General features: G+C 30.8%; 1 protein-coding gene, 1 long non-coding RNA gene and 1 pseudogene across 6 annotated transcripts; 2 read left to right on the plus strand and 1 right to left on the minus strand.

The window, feature by feature from the left end:
• Positions 1-971: 971 nt before the first annotated feature.
• LOC106370465 lies at positions 972-2256 on the minus strand. Of its 2 annotated transcripts, XR_007327488.1 has the most exons (4): positions 1840-2254; positions 1673-1701; positions 1332-1446; positions 972-1246 (listed from the first exon to the last, which is right to left on the minus strand). It is a non-coding gene; the product is annotated as an uncharacterized LOC106370465 (long non-coding RNA). The 2 variants fall into 2 exon arrangements; XR_007327487.1 differs by having other exon boundaries at positions 1332-1701; positions 1840-2256.
• A 66-nt stretch (positions 2257-2322) lies between these two features.
• Positions 2323-3805, plus strand: LOC111214065 (annotated as a pseudogene).
• A 4843-nt stretch (positions 3806-8648) lies between these two features.
• On the plus strand, positions 8649-10875 carry LOC125591466 (mitogen-activated protein kinase kinase 2-like). 4 transcript variants are annotated; one of them, XR_007327491.1, is made up of 8 exons: positions 8649-8923; positions 9092-9152; positions 9522-9662; positions 9747-9788; positions 9872-9964; positions 10212-10331; positions 10462-10560; positions 10657-10875. XR_007327491.1 is itself a non-coding variant. In XM_048765746.1 (7 exons), the coding sequence occupies exons 1-5, from the start codon at positions 9140-9142 to the stop codon at positions 10277-10279; spliced, it is 357 nt and encodes a 118-aa protein (XP_048621703.1). In that variant the 5' UTR covers positions 8931-9139; the 3' UTR covers positions 10280-10331; positions 10462-10560; positions 10648-10875. The 4 variants fall into 4 exon arrangements, 1 of the variants encoding a protein (XP_048621703.1); XR_007327490.1 differs by having other exon boundaries at positions 8654-8923; positions 9101-9152; positions 10648-10875; XR_007327489.1 differs by having other exon boundaries at positions 8662-8923; positions 10648-10875.
• Positions 10876-19714: the final 8839 nt, after the last annotated feature.

Genomic DNA, 19714 nt, shown 5'->3' on the forward strand with positions numbered 1-19714 from the left:
GTCCACCTCTATTTACAGATACAATTTTATTTTATTTATATGAAAAAATGAGTAATGTCAAGGCCTTTTTTATTTTAAATTAATTTTAATTTATCTTTATTATTTTGAACAAAAATATCATTTAATATTAATTAACAATATCTTTATATATTTGTCAACTATTTTTATATACTTTTTACATACATATGCATGAGCACCTTGATGTGAGCACCTTGTAACTAAGTATTCACCACAATTGAAGTACCTAAATTTTTTTAAAGTTGAAATATTTTTTCTTAATGCTTCTTTCACTACCGACCAAATTGTAATGAAATGATTTGTCTTAATAATTTTCTTTTTTTTTCTTAAACTATTATCTGTTTAGAAACTATAATATGAAACTGTTGGTTCGACATGACGACTATCTAAAATTCATAACATGAAAATAAATAAATAATATTAATTTTTGGTTTTTACCCGAAAAAAACAAAAAAAATCAAACATTTTAACCGAATAAACTAAAATGAATATTAATTTAAAATAATAGTTATATTTTAGAAGATTAAAAACCAAAAAAAAAACTTAAAACCGAACGACTATCCAGATTAAACAGATTTAATGTCTTTTTATTAAAAATAACGAAACGAATAATTACATCACCCGCAAGGCGCGGGTTATTACCTAGTCTTTATATATAAAGTTGGGTTTGCTTCTCTCCTATGGTGTTCACGTAGGATGCCACGTCATTAAATCAGTTCCTGACAGTGCGACATGTGTCCCGGCTATGAAACTCACCATTTCATTTATTTTGTTCAACGAGATATTTGGGCTTTTGTTGAAGTTTGGCTGTGTCTTAGAGCATCCACAATGGTGGACTTGCTATTTGAGTCCTTGAGATTATTATAGTATTTTTTTTGTTTTTTTTTGTTTTTTGTTTGAATAGTTAAGGACTCCGCACTATTTTGTGTGTCCAATGGTGTTCCCATTTTAGGAGTTCTTAGAAATTAAAAAAAATGTAAAAAGTTACCCGCCAAAACCAGCATTCATGTCCATCACATTCCTCACGCTAGACCAGTTTACAGCTAAACGTTCAAGATAGACATCAGATACAATCTCTGACCATTTCTCTGTATTTTTCTTGGATGTTTTTGTGTCAGCCGAAACACTTTGAGGCTTTACACTCACAAGCTGTTTATGCCATAGCTCAGGCCACTTCTGGACACCTCCACTCGGTAACTTTGAGATGCATTGGCGGAGAGGAGCATACCTAAGATTTAATATTAAAAAAGGAGATGATAGAAGTGTACATACAAATATAGTTTTATGTGAATGTGATACGAGTTTTTTTATACCATGAAGCATTTACTTCCTCTTTAGAACAAAGAGGTGGTTATAGCAAGACTCTGAAGTTGGCTTTTGATATATCATGAGTCCTCTCCCCGAAGAGTCAACCGTCTTTGCCACAACCTTCCAGCAAATGGATTTAGTCAGAGAAACAATTATTGCAAAAACAGAAACATAAAGAATCAAGATTCAAAGATCAATGATGAATTAAAAAAAAAAAAATCAAGAAACACGATTGTTTTCAAACCAGTCCATATCTTGCTCAATATGGCAGAGGATACGAGTGTTTACAAAACAAAACAGCATGTAGTTCCTTGCTTATCAATTACAAAAACCACTAAAAACATACTTTCGATCTTTCACTGATCATCTTGCTTCCTGTAACACACGAACACATGTCTTAATTAGTATCATCAATTAGCACTAAAAGATACCATTTTTAACAGACGATTTGAATTAAAGTTTCGAACTTTATTAAACTGAGGATTTGAATTAAAGGTTCGAACTTTACGATACCTGAGTCGAGCTTTAGAAAACTCCCAATAGCAACGAGCATAGTGTTGACCTAATCCAGCAAAAGCCCCAATTCTCGATGTGGCGGCTGCGACGGAACCTGAGGTGAGAACTCGATTGGGATCGGATGAGATCGCTAGCTTAGCAGTTGGTTCAAACGAGATCGATGGCTGGGAGAAGGTGTTGACGGCGCATAGTTCGCGGGACCAAGGGATCAGTCTAGGGTTGGGCGACGAAGAAGAAGAGGAAGATGATAGAGGAGCCATGGTGTGCGATGATGGGGCGAGCGAGGAGAGATTGAGAGAGAGCCAGGGAAGAGAGATAGAGAGAGCGAGGGAGAAAGAGGAGAGTAAGGAGACACGTGTATTAAGGATCAAGTCCTTCCAATCATTCTTGAAGGACTGATCCGTCGTTAGTTAAACCAAAATTTTATTATTATATTTCATTAATCTTAAGGATTAATGCTAAGGATTCCTCACGGACCGCCTTTGCGGATGGTCTTAGCTTCTTAAGCCTAGACCATAAGAGAAACCTGCGTTTTTTAGGGTTAGACATGTGCTTATCTTTGCCTCCACGACGAGACTATTAAGGTTTTGAGATTGCTCTTTCATCTTCTTCTTCATGATACCAAATGATATCAGTTACAGAATAATCCTCGTAAAACCCTCTATTTATCTTCCAAAGCGGTGGAGATTCGACTATAAAAAGGTGAACTTTCCTACTTTGAGAATTATCCTTTGATTCGTTCTAAACTAACCAACAAACTAATATTGTGAGCTGTGGATAACGTTTCAGTCTCCCTCTCCGATTTACAGACGGGCTGCTCCTCCTCCACCATTTAGGTCCGGTTGCTCCGTTTCTAGAGGCCAGGAATGTCCGCTGTGGTGATGCCTTCAAGCTCCACCACTTCGTTCATTGCTCACTAATACAACATTGAAAATTATACTGGTCACAACTGATTTGAATGTCAGAGAAATGTAAGCAGCTTTCTATCTGCTCAAATACTACTTAATTTTAAATTAAACGAGCTCCTGCAACCCACTATTTTATGCTCTTTCTATGTCGATGAAGAAGAAGGCTAAGGTTCTTTAAGTTATTTCTAAAAACTTCAACATATTCTCAAGAACAGGGTTTGGTTGCTGACGATAAACAAGAAAGTCTTGGTAAGAGTTCAACATTGTAAACTAATGATCTCTTATGTAATTTGACTATTTAGTGGTGGATATTGATTGGATTTTGAATTAAGCAGGAAGCAACATAGATTCTTGTTAAGCGATTGGGTCAATTAAAAGCAAAGAAGAAGCTATTGTAGAAACAGAGGAAATAAGAAAATCCAAAAGCTAAAGCCATGAAGATTATGGCTTAAATGGAATCTTATTCAAATGACAGTGATTGTGGCATAGGAAAAGTTGTTGACATGAGCTCTTTCGGAAATAAGGCTACACTGATTCTGTAGTTGTTACATCCATAATCTGAAGTAGAAACCCTTCTTAGATTGTAAGAACACCGATAAAGCATTGATGCTTGCTCTACTGAAACCAGCTGCTGCATCGATAGCCTTTTGCTCAATTGTTAATCTTGGAGAGATATTGAAGAATGTAGAATTAGTTGTAGTTGTTTGATTGCCACTGAAAAGCGTAGAAGTTTGTATTGGAATAAAGTTCAAGAATTAAGGAAGAGTTGTGTTATTGGATGAGTTTCAGAAGGCAATGATGGTCAGGGAAGGGTCTGTTGTGGCTTGCAAGTGCTTGGGGAAGTGATGAGACTGTCAAAATGGTAAAGTACTAAACGAGTCTGATCAGTGATGACTTCTGTTAACACCTTCCAAGGCCATTTGTATTGGAGTTGGGTTGCAGGATGTGGATACTTTATTTTTTCTATATAATACCTTATGGAGTAGAAACCCTTCCTAGCATGTAAGAACACCCATAAAGCATTGAAGCTTTCTCTATATATTATGTTCTCCTCTCTCCCTCTGCACTGTCAACGTCTGTAGTCTGTACCAATTTTTTTCTGTGTTGCTAATGGTATTAAAAAAGTAGAACCTAAGGGTTAACTGGAATTGGTATAACATAGTATTATGTTCTAGACTAACGTGAATTGGTATAATCTGATGGTTTTCTTTAGGTTTCATCATTACGCTTCTTAATATAACACATACAGTAAAAGTAAAATAAATATGAAAAACAAAATTACAGACCGAATATGTTATAATGTTAATCGAACATAGCTATCAGAAGAAAATAAAAACGTATAAGATGTAGTTGACTATATTGGGTAAAAAAACATAGTAATGGCATTCTCCAACGATACAGTCCCTTTGCATTTCCAATATTAGATCATTCCAATAGACATGATTTGTTTGGTGTTTTAGTACCAACACCTGCAAATTGTAATGGGTCTTTCTTTGTTATGACCGGGATTGAAGAAAATCATTTGTGTGACCAAAGCTATCATCAATGGCTTTCTGTGGCAATATCCTACTATTTTTTATCAAGTTATTTTTTATAAAATTAATCTTAGAAGATTTGAAAAATCTGGTATGACTATAAATAGAAATCACGTTCTTTCTAGGGTGATCATCCGATTCGGAAAACATGAAAGTCAAAAGAATAAAAAGTGTTTTCTTCTTTTTTTGACTTTTGTCTAGAGAGTTTGGTTCTGTGTTCTTAAAATAATCATTTTTAAAGTGAATAAAATACATCACTTTATCATATAATTTATACTAGATTCTAAAACACAAGTAAGACTAGAATCTTAACACTCGCCTTACACAATAGAAAATTTCCATAAATTGTAATTGTTGTCATGATTCTACGGTTTATTACGTTAACCGACACAAACCAAACTTAATACACTTAATTTGTTATTATTTTATGGTCCACTTGCTAATTCAATGCATAAAATAATTTATATTAGCTAATATTCTTGCTTCAACAAATTTTAAAAAAAAACTAAAATAACCTCTAAAAATAAATACTACTAGCATATACAAATCATATAAATCAGAGGCCACGGCAATAGTCCAATTACAAAGCTCATGTTATTTCCACTAATGCATTCACATATATAACAAAAATCACATTCCATATATGTATAAAACACACACAGTTAATTGAAAAGTATAGCCACCTACAAAAGCTCAAAGACAATTCAAAGCACATGATCTTCATTCTTAACCATCCATCCAGTGATTTGAACTTGATACAAACAAACCAACTACAACAATGTCAATTGCCATATTAACAATCATATATATCTTTTTTTGTAAAAAAAAATTTAACATATATGATAAACTATATTTCAAATGACAACATGCTCATGTTACCTCCTCTTAATGATCATGTTTATATATGTAAAACAGTGTTCCCGCGTAAACAAAATTGATAACTATCAGATTAGATTCCTTCCCTCATGTTACCTCCTGTTACTTTATGTAAATATATATAATATTACATAAATAATTATATAATTAATTATTATATTTTAACTAAAATAAAATTCTAACAAAAACCTACTGTAAAACTAAATTTAGTAAAAAAAAAGTATAACATAATCCAGTAATATATATATAATTAAATTAAATAAAAATATATGAATCTATTTACAAATTTGTTTCTTTTCTACTATCAAAAATGAAAAAAAATAATCTCACTCATTTGTTTTGGTCATGCAACCCCGGAAAATCACAAGAAATGATGTAAAACCACATCTAATTATTAATTTATAATTAAAACATAAATTACTAAACAAAAGAAAATCATTTAAACCTCTTAACAAAATAATATCATCATACTTAATAAAAATAATAAGTTGTATTTATTTTTGAAAAAATCAAAGCCAATTTGGTTTATTTAGAAAATTATCTTCTAAAAAATAATATGTAGTATTTATTTTATAATAGCATAGCCTATTATTCAGATAACATGATTTATTTAGTGTTCAAATCCAATATCATATAAAATTATGTATATTTTTAAATAATAACAACTAATATTAAATATTTACTCTGATTGCTTAAATTATTTATTGATCGGCTTCCCGCCCGTAGGGCGGACCTACCCTAGTATCTTCTTTATATATAAAAAAGAGTGATCTCTCTCCTGGTTAAGTCACCTCAGCATCCATGTCACAAATTCGAGCTTTAAGGAGCTGACACATGTCTATTTACCGAAAACACATCGTTTTAAAGATTTTTCAAAAATGTTTTGAAAATAATGAACTTGTGAACAAAATAGTATTTTGAGATTGATTCTGATTTGAAAAAGTGTTTATAACCTCTTATAAAGGAAACTATGCAACTATAAATAATCTATAAAATATTTTCAAATTTTATGGATTATATTTCAGAAGTTTTAAAATCATGATAAATAGTTTCATAAATCTTAATAAATGGTTTTATAACTCAATAAAATAATTTGTTATCTATTAATTTATAAACTTAAAACTGATTTACGAATTTTATAAATTATTTTTATGATTATTTGATATTTAATTTTAAATAAGTTACAAATCTGTTAACCTTCATAAATGTTTTCTAAGATCCTATTAATGATGAGTAATTCTTCATGATAAATGGTTTTATAAATCTTTGTAACATCTTTAATAGATATTTTTATATTTATTTGTAAACTCTAGTTAATGATACTAATCATTATTGATAATTTAAAACCTTAAAATGATTACCAATTTTTTTATATAATTATAAATTATTATATATCTTTTATAGACCATTAGAAATGAATCAATATAAATGACTTTAATTTTTTCCAAAATATATATATCAATCACCACAGATGATTTTAAACTAATGTAAATAATTTATAAGCTCGTTATATGATGCATAAATAGTTATTATATTTTTTTAATTAAAATTATATGTTTTATATATGTATATTATGACTTATATAGGAAAATAAAACTTTTTACGCGTGTCTATGAATTTATAATAGAAAAGTAAAGCTAGTATATTAGTTTTATTAACTTTTTTAATGACATGCTTCATATAATTTATAAATAAATTATTAGTGAAAAAAATAAAAGATGAGGTATTATATAGAATTTCTATAATTGCTACCATTATTTACTATAAATAATTATTCATAAGATTATAAAAAAAATTTGGCAACTAACATTAATTGGTTTTAGGATTTCCTTTTTTAGATTTGATTAAAATAAATAGAAACCAAAAATCATAGACCAATGAAATTATAAGGATTCTTTTCAAACTCTTTATATAAATGACACCTCAAAAGAAATCACTAAAGTGACTTCTCAATTAATATATAAGAGGATTTAAATAAATAAAAACTAAAAATCATTGACCAATAAAATTATAAGATTTTTTTTTTTTCAAAATGCTTGTATGAGTGACACGTAATATATAGGAGGATCTTTTAAAATATAAAAATATTTTAATCATTTTCAAAAGTGATAACTTATCTATTATAACTCATTGTCATTGGAAAATGATGAATGTTTTTTAAAATTATATATTTGACTGTTTTGCATTCATTTGAAACATTTTTGAATATATATATATATATAGAGTGAATGAGTGAGTTTACTTATTATTATTAGGTTTACATTAATTACTTTTCTGGAATCTTTGATTTATTGTATTCACTATAAATATAAATATATTAAAAACCATTTTCTAATTGTTTTCGTAGTATCATATGTTTCAAAATGTATATTATCAATTTATATAATGTAATCTATGATATTTAATTGTTTCTATAAATAAATTATATTAATTCATCTTTATTTAAGATATTTAACTGTATGCATGGAAACATATATTAGATTAGGTAATTCAATGGTTAGTTTCCTTTTAAAAACTTTAATTAAATAAATAAAAAATTGAAAATCATCTACCAATCAAATTATAACAATTAATTGGAAAGTTCTCCTATAAACGACACGTCAACAGAAATCACTTAAGTGACTTTTCAATTCATATATAGAGGGATTTAATTTTCAATAAGTTACAAATCTGATAACCTTCATAAATGTTTTCTAAACTCCTATTAATGATGATAAATTCTTCATGATAAATGGTTTTATAAATATTTGTAACATTTTTAATAGATATTTATATATTGATTTGTAAACTCTTGTTAATGATACTAATCATTATTGATAATTTAAAACCTTAAAATTATTACTAATTTTTTTATATAATTATAAATTATTATATATCTTTTACAGACCATTAGAAATGAATCAATATAAATGACTTTCATTTTTTGCAAAATATATATCAATTACCACAAATGATTTTAAACTAATGTAAATAATTTATAAGCTCGTTATATGATGAATAAATAGTTATTATAATATTTTTATTAAAATTATATGTTTTATATATGTATATTATGACTCATATAGGAAAATAAAATTTTTTACGCATGTCTATAGTAGAAAAGTAAAGCTAGTATATTAATTTTATCTTTTTTTAATGACATGCTTTATATAATTTATAAATAAATTATTAGTGAAAAAAAATAAATGATGAGATATTATATAGAATTTCTATAATTGCTACCATTAGTTACTATAAATAAGATTATAATTTTTTTTTGGCAACTAACATAAATTGGTTTTAGGATTACATTTTTTAGATTTGATTAAAATAAGTAGAAATAAAAAATCATTGACCAATTAAATTATAAGGATTTTTTTCAAACTCTCTATACAAGTGACACCTCAGCAAAAATCGCTAAAGTGACTTATCAATTAATATATAGGAGGATTCTAATTGTTACGGGCTCTGCTATATATGTTTTTGGGCTTATGTTTGGATGTGGAGACCAGCCCATAAGATAGAAACTAGCTTCTTCTTCGATAGTAGGGTTCATTTTATTCTTCGATCCGTGAGCATATTCACCACTAACAATGGAGTTTCTGGAAGATGCGTGAGTTGAGTGGTCTTGAAGATTTTCTGTTAGAAGATTCGATTGCGTCTTTACGGCTTCGTTTCTTATCCTTCGAAACGTTAGAAGTTATTAATCCATCGCTTTAACAAACCTCTTAATACCATCAACCCACGTCAACCAATCTGACATTGAATGCATCTTATCTCTATGTAAGTCGTTCTCTCTGCACCTATAAAAGTTAAGCCCTCTTTCCTTGAACATCATCATCTCAACTTGTGAAAACGACGAAGCAATCTTACTTTCTCTAAAATGGCTTCCTCATCAATCCTTCTTTCTGATCTGATGTTTGGCTGATGTTCTTCCACTGTTGATGTTAGATTACTCAGATTCTGGGAAGCCTGGAACGTCAAACGCGGTGGCGAGTTATGCTCTTCAAAGGTAATTATGTTCTTAAACTCATGTTCATAGTGTTCATCTGTTCATAAATTCATGTTCTTAGTGTTTTTAAACTCATGTTCATAGTGTTCTTAAATTGAACATTATGAAACTGTTATATTCGGATCTCAGTTAACAATCTTCTGAAAGATTAATTTAGAAACCGTTTGTGATTCTGTTCTTTAGCTCATGTTCATAGTGTTCTTCTCTTCTAAAACTCATGTTCATACTGTTCTCTTGATGTTAAATTCATGTTCATATTGTTCTGAAACTCAACATTATCAAGCTGTTATATTCGGATTTGTATTGAAATCTTTTGAATGATTAATGCAGACTTAATATAAACGTGTAAAAAATGTTTTTGCGTAACAGGAACTATATCCACCTCAGCTGAAGAGGAAAAATGGAGTAGTCTTCTCGAGATCATGGAAGCTATTGTTGACCAATCACCACCCACTCTTCTTCCTTCAGAAAGTTTCTCCTATGAGTTATATCTTCATTCATCTCCACATGGTAATAATATATTTTTTCATTCATTCATCTCCCCGGAGTAGTTACTAATTTCAAGATATTCTACTACTCTACACTCTCTTTCAGTTTGCAAAAGGACCCAGTCGAAGCTCTGCAAAGGAACTAATGGTGTGTCTTATATAGAAATCCCTATTACATCCTTTTCTATCCAATTCAAATGTTGAAATTACCAACTTTGAAAAACATCTCAGGAACTTTCTTTCTTGAAGAAATACGACGACAACTTCTAGCGTCATACTTCATAGATGCATGGTCTCTGGTTGCAACGCTTAAGAATCTGTCTGGTTAGTTCTCCGTTTAAACTCCAGGAAGATATCATATCATCATCATCTGGTTGTTACTATTATCATCTGAGGTTTCTTTGTTTTAAACCACCAGTAAAAAAAAATATCTTGATCATATAGATTTGTGCTAATCATGTATTGCAAGATTATAGGATTTATTAGCAACATAACACTGATTGGTGAGTTATATTTTTAACTGAGATTTCAAGATTCATCATCTTTAGTGTTTTGTCATCATCTGGTGTAGCTTCTAACTCAATGGAATCAGAGCTTAAATACACTTTAGCTTGTGATGGGACTTTGGAGAGGAGGTAGACGTTCACCTCATGCACAGTATTATTTGTAGGTGTCAAGACATCTCTCTCTTGTAAGTACTACTTGCTTCGATAGTTCTGGAGGAAGTTAGGATATGCAGCATCTGCTAATGCTTCATGTGGAGTTTCAGAGTTAGATATCAGTCATAAATTCACTAAATATCATTCTGATTTCTTTTACAGAAACTAACCACACCATTTCTCTGCACTGCTGACTTGGAACACCTCATGACTCACAGTGACAGCAACCAGCGTATATACAGGGCCGCGGAGACACATAGGGTTAGCATCAATCTGGATACGTTCTTCTGCTATCTCTGGTCCGATTTTTTTTTTTTTTTTAAATTGACTAAATCACTTTCATCGCAGGAACAACAGTCAATCTGATGTCCAACCCTTTTGAGCTTATACGAAGACGTCGTTTTCAGAAATACAAATACTAATAGTTTGAGACCCTTGACTCTGTTATTTAATAATTGGTTTAAAATACAGAGTCCCTAATATGTATTTAATGTGTCCCAGTGATTCAATATATCCATGGAATGTATCGTACTACTTTATTTACGCAGAAAATAAAATAAATATATTTCAAATAAATTAACACAACTGATGTGTGACATAACCTCGTAAAATATAATCCATACAACATAAACTAATCAAACATACTTATAAATGAAAAATTTAAAAGTAGTATTAAAAAAATGACTGTACATCCATAATATTGTTAAGTAGAAATAGTCATTCGTATATTCCAATGGAAAACAATATATATATATTAATAAAAAATTTAATAAGGTGCCCAGCATGTCGAGATACGATACTTTTAATTTTCGGTTTACATGAATAATAGCTAATTGACCTAATAATAGATTTTACTCATATATATTTATTTAATCTATAATTACAAGTTCGTTTCTTTCCTCATGAGATTCTTTAGATTCATCCAACTCAAGAAAATTACCAAAAATGATGTGATGGCACCATAAAAAAAAAAAAATCAAAACTACATATCAAGACATCATGATATATTTAGTCTTCAAATACAATAACATGTGCATAATTTAATTAATATATATATTTTTAAATATAACGATTTATATTAAATATTTACTCTAACTATCTATCTTATTATAACATAAACATTATGTTGGACCTCACCCTTATTTTGTAAGTTTTTAAATTAAATACACATTCCAACTTTATAGTTAAACTTACATTAAATCACTAATATTCATTTTTTATAATACAATCCATGTTTCCAAACAATTTTTTATACTACTATTCATGTTTCCAAACAAGATTAAATGGAAAAATTAAAATAATTTATAAAACAACGAAAATACATATAATCTTTTGGATTAAATGATGACAAATTATGAAACTATAAAAATTTAAATCAAATTATATTACATATTGGTCATCCATCGTTTCAATCGGTTAGTCTCGGGTTTTAGTGATTTTCTTAAATATGAATATTTTAAAAACCTAAATTGAATTATCGAATCACCGGATTAGCCGGTCTGACCGTGGGTTCGGGTCAAATTTAAAAACACTGATTTAAATAATACAAAACTTCTTACAAATTAATAAAATATTTATTAAGATATTTGGCTTAAATTATTTTCAAATTATCATCCCGTCCGTAGGGCGGGCCGGCCCTAGTATTATCTATATATATATAAATATGTTTGCTTCTCTCCTATGCTGCCACCTAGGATGCCACGTCAGAAAGTCATGCATTCTGGAGCTGACACGTGTTCAGATAAGTAAAACTCTGCGTTTCATTTAGTCGAGTTATGTTTCGTTTGTTCACATGTTAATGGGCTTCTAAACATTTAATTGGCCCAACGGAGATTGGTTGTCTTCCCCGATGACGTGACCAAAAATTAAGGCCCGTGTCCTCTTCGATCTACACCAGCTATGGAGGAGATGTGATGAATTGAGTGAATCAAATCGACGGGTGTTAAAAAAAAAAGTGAATCAAATCGACGTGAAAAACCTCCGTGCCAAGCTTTAATTGCGTCTTTTCGTCTTCTGTTGTAATATTCCAAAGCGTTATGGAACAACCTTCATAAATGCTTCCATGATTTCTCATTCATTGTATCTCGCTTTATCATTTTTTCCTAACAATGAATCTCCACCTATAAAAAGGTAAAGCTTCATCTCTTGAAAATCATCCTCACAAATCCAATAGCATTCGATATTTTCTCATTATAATAGTTAACTCCTCTGTTTGACTTGCTGATCTGAATTATGGGTTGTTCTTCCACCTTAGAGGTGAGGTTGCTCAGTTTCTGGGAAATTGACATGTTTTTTATTGATTCTAAGATATTTTGTTTTTAAAGCATATCTTTGTATTGAAATAATTTGTCTTTACGAAGAAGGTTGTATAATCTCAAAAAAAATTTGTAAAATTGTATCCTAGTGAGGGACTCTTTGATAACAACAAAGTGTCTTTACGAAGTCAAAAATAGAAGGACATACATATCCCTCAGTTATGTCATCGATATGGTAAATGTGCTGAAGGAACCATGACAGAGGAAGATGTTGTCTTGAGAGAAAGTTCAAACAAAAAATATGGCATGAAGAAGTATAAAAGTTTCCCGTTTCCTAAATCTGAGGAACATGTCCTCATAAACCAAAGTGGTCATCAGAAGAGTTAAAAGTTTTTTTTTCTGGTTTCTTAATCTAAGATATGTTATTTGTTTTTGTTTTTGGAACTGTAGAATGCTATATCTTATGTGGAAGGGAAAAATAAATACTATGGAACTAAAGTAACTATAAATGTGTGGAAGCCAAAGATACAACAGCAGTACGAGTTCACCTTCTCGCAGATATGGCTTCTCAGTGACTTATTCAGAAAGTATCTTAACATCATAGAAGCTGGTTGGCAGGTACACTCAGTTAACTTCTAGGGAGCGTGAATTTGATTTTCATTATCTTTTTTGTATAATGATTTGTGTGTTTTATTACAGATTAGCCGGATTTATATGGTGACAAACTGACAACAATACAAAGGCTCTTTACTTACTAGACTGTATGTTCTTTAGAAAAAAAAATTATGTTAATGTTTTTAAAAATTTGAAGCTTCTTAAAATAAATATAGTATTATATTTATAAACTTTATATTTTTACTATGTCAAATTGAAATAGAAATAATAAGAATATTTCTATTATTACATTTTCTTAATTATTTTTGTTAATATTGTATTATTTAACGATAGAAAATAATGAAAGTTGTTGTCATTTTAATTCAAATCAAAAATATTTATTAACAATAACAATATGATCTCAGAATTATTTCTATTATTTTTTGTTTATAATATTATTTTCAATACATAAAAATTTTAAATGTTTTATAAGTTAATATAAATTCATGTAAAATAATTTTTATAATGTGTCTGTGACGTTTAGTATGTTTGATTCACAAGCTCTGGCATTTCACAACCACCTGGACGGCTTCCGAGGTGATCCAAGAGTTGCTGTAGCAACAAGCATAAATCCTAAGATTATAGGAGCTACTCTGTGGCTTATTCTCTGTTTCGGATAACTGAATACGACTCTAATGCTTCTTGGAACTCTCAACAATCATTATTTTTCAGACCGTCTGTTCTTAAAATGACACATCTGGAACAGAAATCTATGTCGACAAGGAAACTAATTCTGGGCAAACTGACCTTTACAAGTAAGTATATTGGTTGTTCTCCCATTATTACGTCAGCAATCGGTTTGTTATTTTACTTATCCAAAACACACCCTCCCGCAGAAGCATCTTCCAAGGTGGTCAAGAAAATATGTTTCGCATAGGCAAAGCTAATGAAGTATCTGGACCTGATATTTGCTATTTGAATAATGCTTTTGCATCAAAGTTTTTTTTTTGTTTTAAAATACATTTGGGATTTGCAAGAGTTTTTCGTTTTAAACCATCTGATAAATTCTGCTTAAGTTAAACGTTTGTATGAGTGATTTAAGTTTATGCAAACAATTCTACTTCATATCAAACGTTTTAGATGTGAAATAATAAAATGGTCAGATGATTCTTCGAGAAAAAAACCCAGTATCTAGGAAAGTATATTTCGATGTTGTTAGTGAGATATATCTCTGCCGCTGAAGACAATTAAATCTAGACAGAACATCTGTTGCTTGATAAAGGAATAAATCATAGCTTTCTTGTTTAACCTGTCATTAAATCCCTTATATATTAAAAAAGAAGCATTGACTTTAATGCATTCACACTACCGTTGCCACGTGGCGTTCTCATAATAACTTAAAGAAAATTTTGCTGACGTGTCGCTTTCATAGAGCTTCCAAAAAAATTGTTTCCTTTTATTTTTACAACTTAGGACATTACGTAAACTCTCAAAACGTGTTTGCTTCGTTAGGACATTACGTGAACTCATCATCCCCTCTCGAAAGATGTGGTCTTTCTCTCCGGAGACACGATCGGGGAGTGGGTTACGTCGTATCTGAAGTCGGTTCTGACTTTGGAGACGAGATGGCATGAGACGGAGGAGGAGTCCATGACGTTGGAGATGAAAGAGGGCGCGCCGAGGGCTTCGGCTACGATGGATCCATTTTGGATCAGGACGTCGTGGCAGTAGTTTCCAGTGATGAGTACTCGGCGGTTGGGAATTGGATGCGACGATGGCGCAGAGGATCACGGAGATGGTGAGCTAAAGAAGGTAGTGAAAGTGAAAAGCAGAGTCATGGAGGAAGAAGAAGAGACAAAAGCTTATACGTAACTACTTCAGATTCGTTCGTTCTCTCTGTTTTTATGATATGTGTCGCGCGAAAGATGACGCGCACCATCACCTAAAACCAGTTTTTAAAAGAAAAAGACTTTCCAAGTTTGCATATTAAAAAAAACGAGTACGAGTTTTCTAATGGCGTATCAATCTCTCAAGGTTTTGGTGAGTTTCCATAGTGATAAAGTTCATGAGAAGCAAATTGGAGACGCAAAGCAGGCTCAAAGTTACTTTTTCCACAAGAACAGTCAAGGCTTTGGCTGAAGTAGAGGCTTTTGCCCTTGAAGCTGAAGAGCTCAAGTTTGTAGCAAGTCAGTTTAGGAGACTTCATAGCCGACAGGTTGAACAGACTTTTAGGCTTTACTCTCAGCAATGGAGAACTTGGGCTTCTTCCTTCATCGAAGCTGCTTGGAACATTTAAGAAGGAAAAACGCTGAGCTGAGATGAATTAAAGAAGAGGAAGACGAGATGGGTTATGAAGATGAGTATGATGATGCTGAGGAAGAAGACGACATGACTCCAGTGTTTACAAGTCTTCTTCTAGACTAAGGAGCACATAGAGTTCAAAGAGGTTGTTGAATCTGTAAAAGCCTCCAGAACCTGATTTTGATGCTGAATAATAACTCTTGTGTAGAGGAAAACATCAGAGCAGGGACTACATAGTAATTGATTTATACACATAAATGCTATATATACAACGTGTTTCACAAAATTTTAAGAGTATCTACGAGAGCCAATGATCCTTCAAAGACCTGCATTGTATTTTTAGCAGTTCTTACGTCTATATCTGATATACTTCCAGTCTTGAAGCAATAATGACACGGTTACTCCTCTCTTCTGCGTCTGGTACAAAGAGATTCGCTATCTCTTCTGAACAGAACAACCTAATACTGAAAGAAGGAGAAACACCTTTTGGCAGGCAGAGATGTTCTTTATCTATAGCCTAGAAAGAAGAATCAAACAGTGTCACTGCATATGATCCTAGACCAGATTTGGTTGATGTTGGCCATTTTGTTTATCGTTTATGTTTTTGTATATCCATGCACGTAAGAGGAACATGTTTCTCACCATAATATGTATATAATATATATATATATATTTTAGGTGAATAGGAACAATGGATCCATTTACTTCTTGATAGTATTATGGTTTATAATGTAAGTTCATATAAAAACATGTTAATTAAGCTGATAAAATTGGCGGGTTTACACAGCCCGAATTAAACCGAGAGTGTGGGTTTTGAATAGCAATTAAATTTGGTATTTACACATAAGAAGAATGTTTTGAAAATATTTATTGTGGTGAATGATTGTGAAGGTAAATTTATGATATTAATTGGTATATGGTTCAAAGTTTTATGTTATGGAAATATTTATATTAATGAGTGACTGTCAAGGTAAATATATATGCCGCTTAATGTTATATTTTTTGAAGATATTATTGATATCAAATTAGGTATATTCAACCTATATAAGTCTCGCGTCTCCCATTCGTTCTATTCATTCTCTAAACCCTGAAACCTTAAAAACTATTTTGCAAGAATAGTGGCTGCCATAACTGTTGTGTCTGATTTGAAATCATTCAAGTCGATGAGATAATTAGGGTGAAGATCATCGTTTGTGAAATCAGTATTTTGCTGTTGGTGGCCTAACGATTGAGATGATTTTAATCGACTCTAACATGAGTGTCCCTTAAACTATCTCTTACTAAATTATATAAACTGAAATGCTTTCGTTTTCGTATATTTAAGTTTTGAATATCTTTTTATTTTTATTGTACGGGGTCTTTACCATCCTATGTACTATGTTGGTATGTGAACTATTGTTTAATCCCTTATGCACATGTATTGTTTTTTAGATAATTTGTGTGATTGTTAACTAATCGTCTTAAGTATATCTAAGCAGATTTACACCCTTATTATTTTCTTATGTAGATTTATGTGGGGCGTTGGGTGGAGTAGGACAACTTCAAGCTACTGAGATTGTTTAACCTGGCAACAATTACAGTACCATGCTTTATTCGATGGAGTTCTCATTTATAAATCTCGAGTTTGAACATTTTCTAATTACATCTTTTAACTTTCAATGCTTCCATAGAATATTTTAGTATTGACAAATCATTTTTTTAAATAGTAGGTACATTCATATCAAGTGTGTTCCGCATGGAAGTATAGCCCATAAGTTAAATGAATACTTGCGTTCGACAACTGCAAATGTTGTGTTTGTTTGTTCTAAGTATATGGCTAATTGAGTGGGGGAGAAGGTAAGCAATAATAATTTCTATTCTTTGGTATTCATAGATTTTGGTTAGTCTTTTTAATATTGATTTATCTTAAATAGTTGCTTCAATTATGTAACAAACTTAGAAGGTGGTTCCCAAATTTTATTTGATACTAGGGCTGTTCAATATGGTAAAACCGAACCGTACCGAACCGAACCGAACCGAAATAGACAATATGGTTTGGTTTTGGTATATACCATATAAACCGAATGGATATAATTTTATAAAAACCGTAGGATTTGGATATGGTTTGGTATATAACCGATTAAACCGAATAAACCGAACAAAACCGACTAAAAGTAGAAACATGTAAATATGTATCTATTTTATAACAATACATGAATATCTATTTGTTATATAAGTTAAATTTGTGTTAATAACTATTACCATAATGTTATAGTAATAAAGAACAATTTGTAAAACAATTGAACTATAATTAAATAACAATACATCGTAATTCAGACATCTTATTTTTAATTTTTTTTTTATCTTTTTGCTTTATTTTAGTATTCACTAAATTAATATGAAGATTATAAATTTGATAGAAAATAATTAATGGAAAATTTTCATAACTTTTTTCTTATCTATAAACAAACAGAGTTTCGTGTCCAATCGAAAAAGCATGACTTTAATGAACACTAAATATGGAAGAGTGGAAAAACTTTTCTTTCATGTTTCTGTTTTGTTTCATATTTTTATTTTCAAAATTTCAGACTCTGATTTTAATTATAGATTTGATTATTTTATTTGATGGTAGAAGAATTTTCACCTTTTTGTTCATTTATTTGAACATGTAATATATTTTTAATAAATGACTGTGTTGACAATATGACTCTAAAATTCATTTTATATGATCTCAAACTAAATAATTATGTTTTTTGGTATAAAACCGAATAAACCGAAAACCGACGGTATATAAATCGAACCGAACCGAAGTAAATATGGATTTAAAATGGTAGTTATATTTTACTAACCGAAATACCGAAAACCGAAAAAAACCGAACCTAAACCGAACCGATATCCGGATTGAACACCCCTATTTGATACTGATATAGTACTTCAACTCAAAGTAAGAATATTATACCAAGTTTTATTCCTTATTTCTGTATATATACTAACAAACTCGATGTGTGTTTCAGATGTTTTTGTATTTTGTTATGAAACCTATTTGTTTTACTCAAACAACTAATAAAGTTTACTAACAGATAATGTCACTTTGAATATAAGCCTGCTTATTTTATATCAAGCCCAAAATGTCATGTCGAATAACACATGGAAACGAACAGCAAACACATCTTTTCATATTAATTTGTTAAAATTTCAGATCAATTAAAATTTTAAACCATATAAATTGAAATATTGAACTGTTATTGTGTATGGTTCAATAAATAACTAACTGTACATTGTGATTAAGAAAAAAAAATACGAGTTATTCTTTTCTTTTGTCTAAAGACAATAAATTCATTGGAACTTTCACTGATTATCATCTTTCTGCAGTTTTGAACGTTTTAAATTCTTCATTTGTCTATGTACTCTAAGCAATTAAAACTTAGGATATTCTATATTTTTATTAAAGAAATATTATAAGTACATTTTATACCTTAGAAACAGGAGCCATTGAAGTAGAGAATTATCCTTTAGCAGCTACAAATTTTTTTGATGGGTCGGTATAGCCGACGATGGCTTCATTTTATTCAGACATTAGGATTGTATAAAATTCATATAACACGAAATCAAACAAATAATAATAGTTTCAGTTTATAACCAAACAAACAAAAACCTAAAGCATTTTAACCGAAAAAACCAAAATAAATATAGATTTAGAATGATAGTTATATTTTAGGAAATTAAAAACCAAAAAAAAATCCAACCCGAAACCGAATCGATATCCAGATTGAACAAATCTAATGTCTTCTTCTCTGAAAAATAACCAAATTAATAATCTCATTCCGCGCAAAGCGCGGGTTACCACCTAGTCTATATTATAATAGATAACTTTTTGCTCACTTTTAAGGCTGTCCACCTCAGCATTATGTGGATCCCACTTATAATCTAAACATTACGATAAACGGAATTTGTATCGTCGTCAACTTAACTAATATTTATTAACCCTCTTTCTCTCACCGCTGTTGATCATCCCCTCTCTGTCCTCGATCCGCTTCTCTCATGGGGCCATAGACGCACACTGCGACACTGGTCCCTGGTCTCAACTTCACCTGCCTCCGTCTCCATGGACGGATCGAAGGAAATGTCAACGAGCTCTGTGCTCAACTCGAGAAATCTAGGCCGATAAAAGTTGAATCTGGAAATTCCAACAAGAAGAAGAGAAGATCTGATTACGATTCGCCCCATGCTGCTCCTGTACGAAGAAGGTACATTGATATGAACGATGATACTGACGGAGGAGAAGA

This window comes from Brassica napus, chromosome C8, assembly GCF_020379485.1.
Source record: "Brassica napus cultivar Da-Ae chromosome C8, Da-Ae, whole genome shotgun sequence".
In the NCBI taxonomy this organism is placed as follows: Eukaryota; Viridiplantae; Streptophyta; class Magnoliopsida; order Brassicales; family Brassicaceae; genus Brassica; species Brassica napus.

Excerpts from the sequence above, each read along its gene's own strand:
- LOC125591466 (XM_048765746.1), top strand. Across the intron at positions 9,789-9,871 it reads GCTCTGCAAAGGAACTAATG|GAACTTTCTTTCTTGAAGAA; the intron begins GTGTGTCTTATA and ends AAAACATCTCAG. Across the intron at positions 9,965-10,211 it reads AACGCTTAAGAATCTGTCTG|CTTCTAACTCAATGGAATCA; the intron begins GTTAGTTCTCCG and ends CATCTGGTGTAG.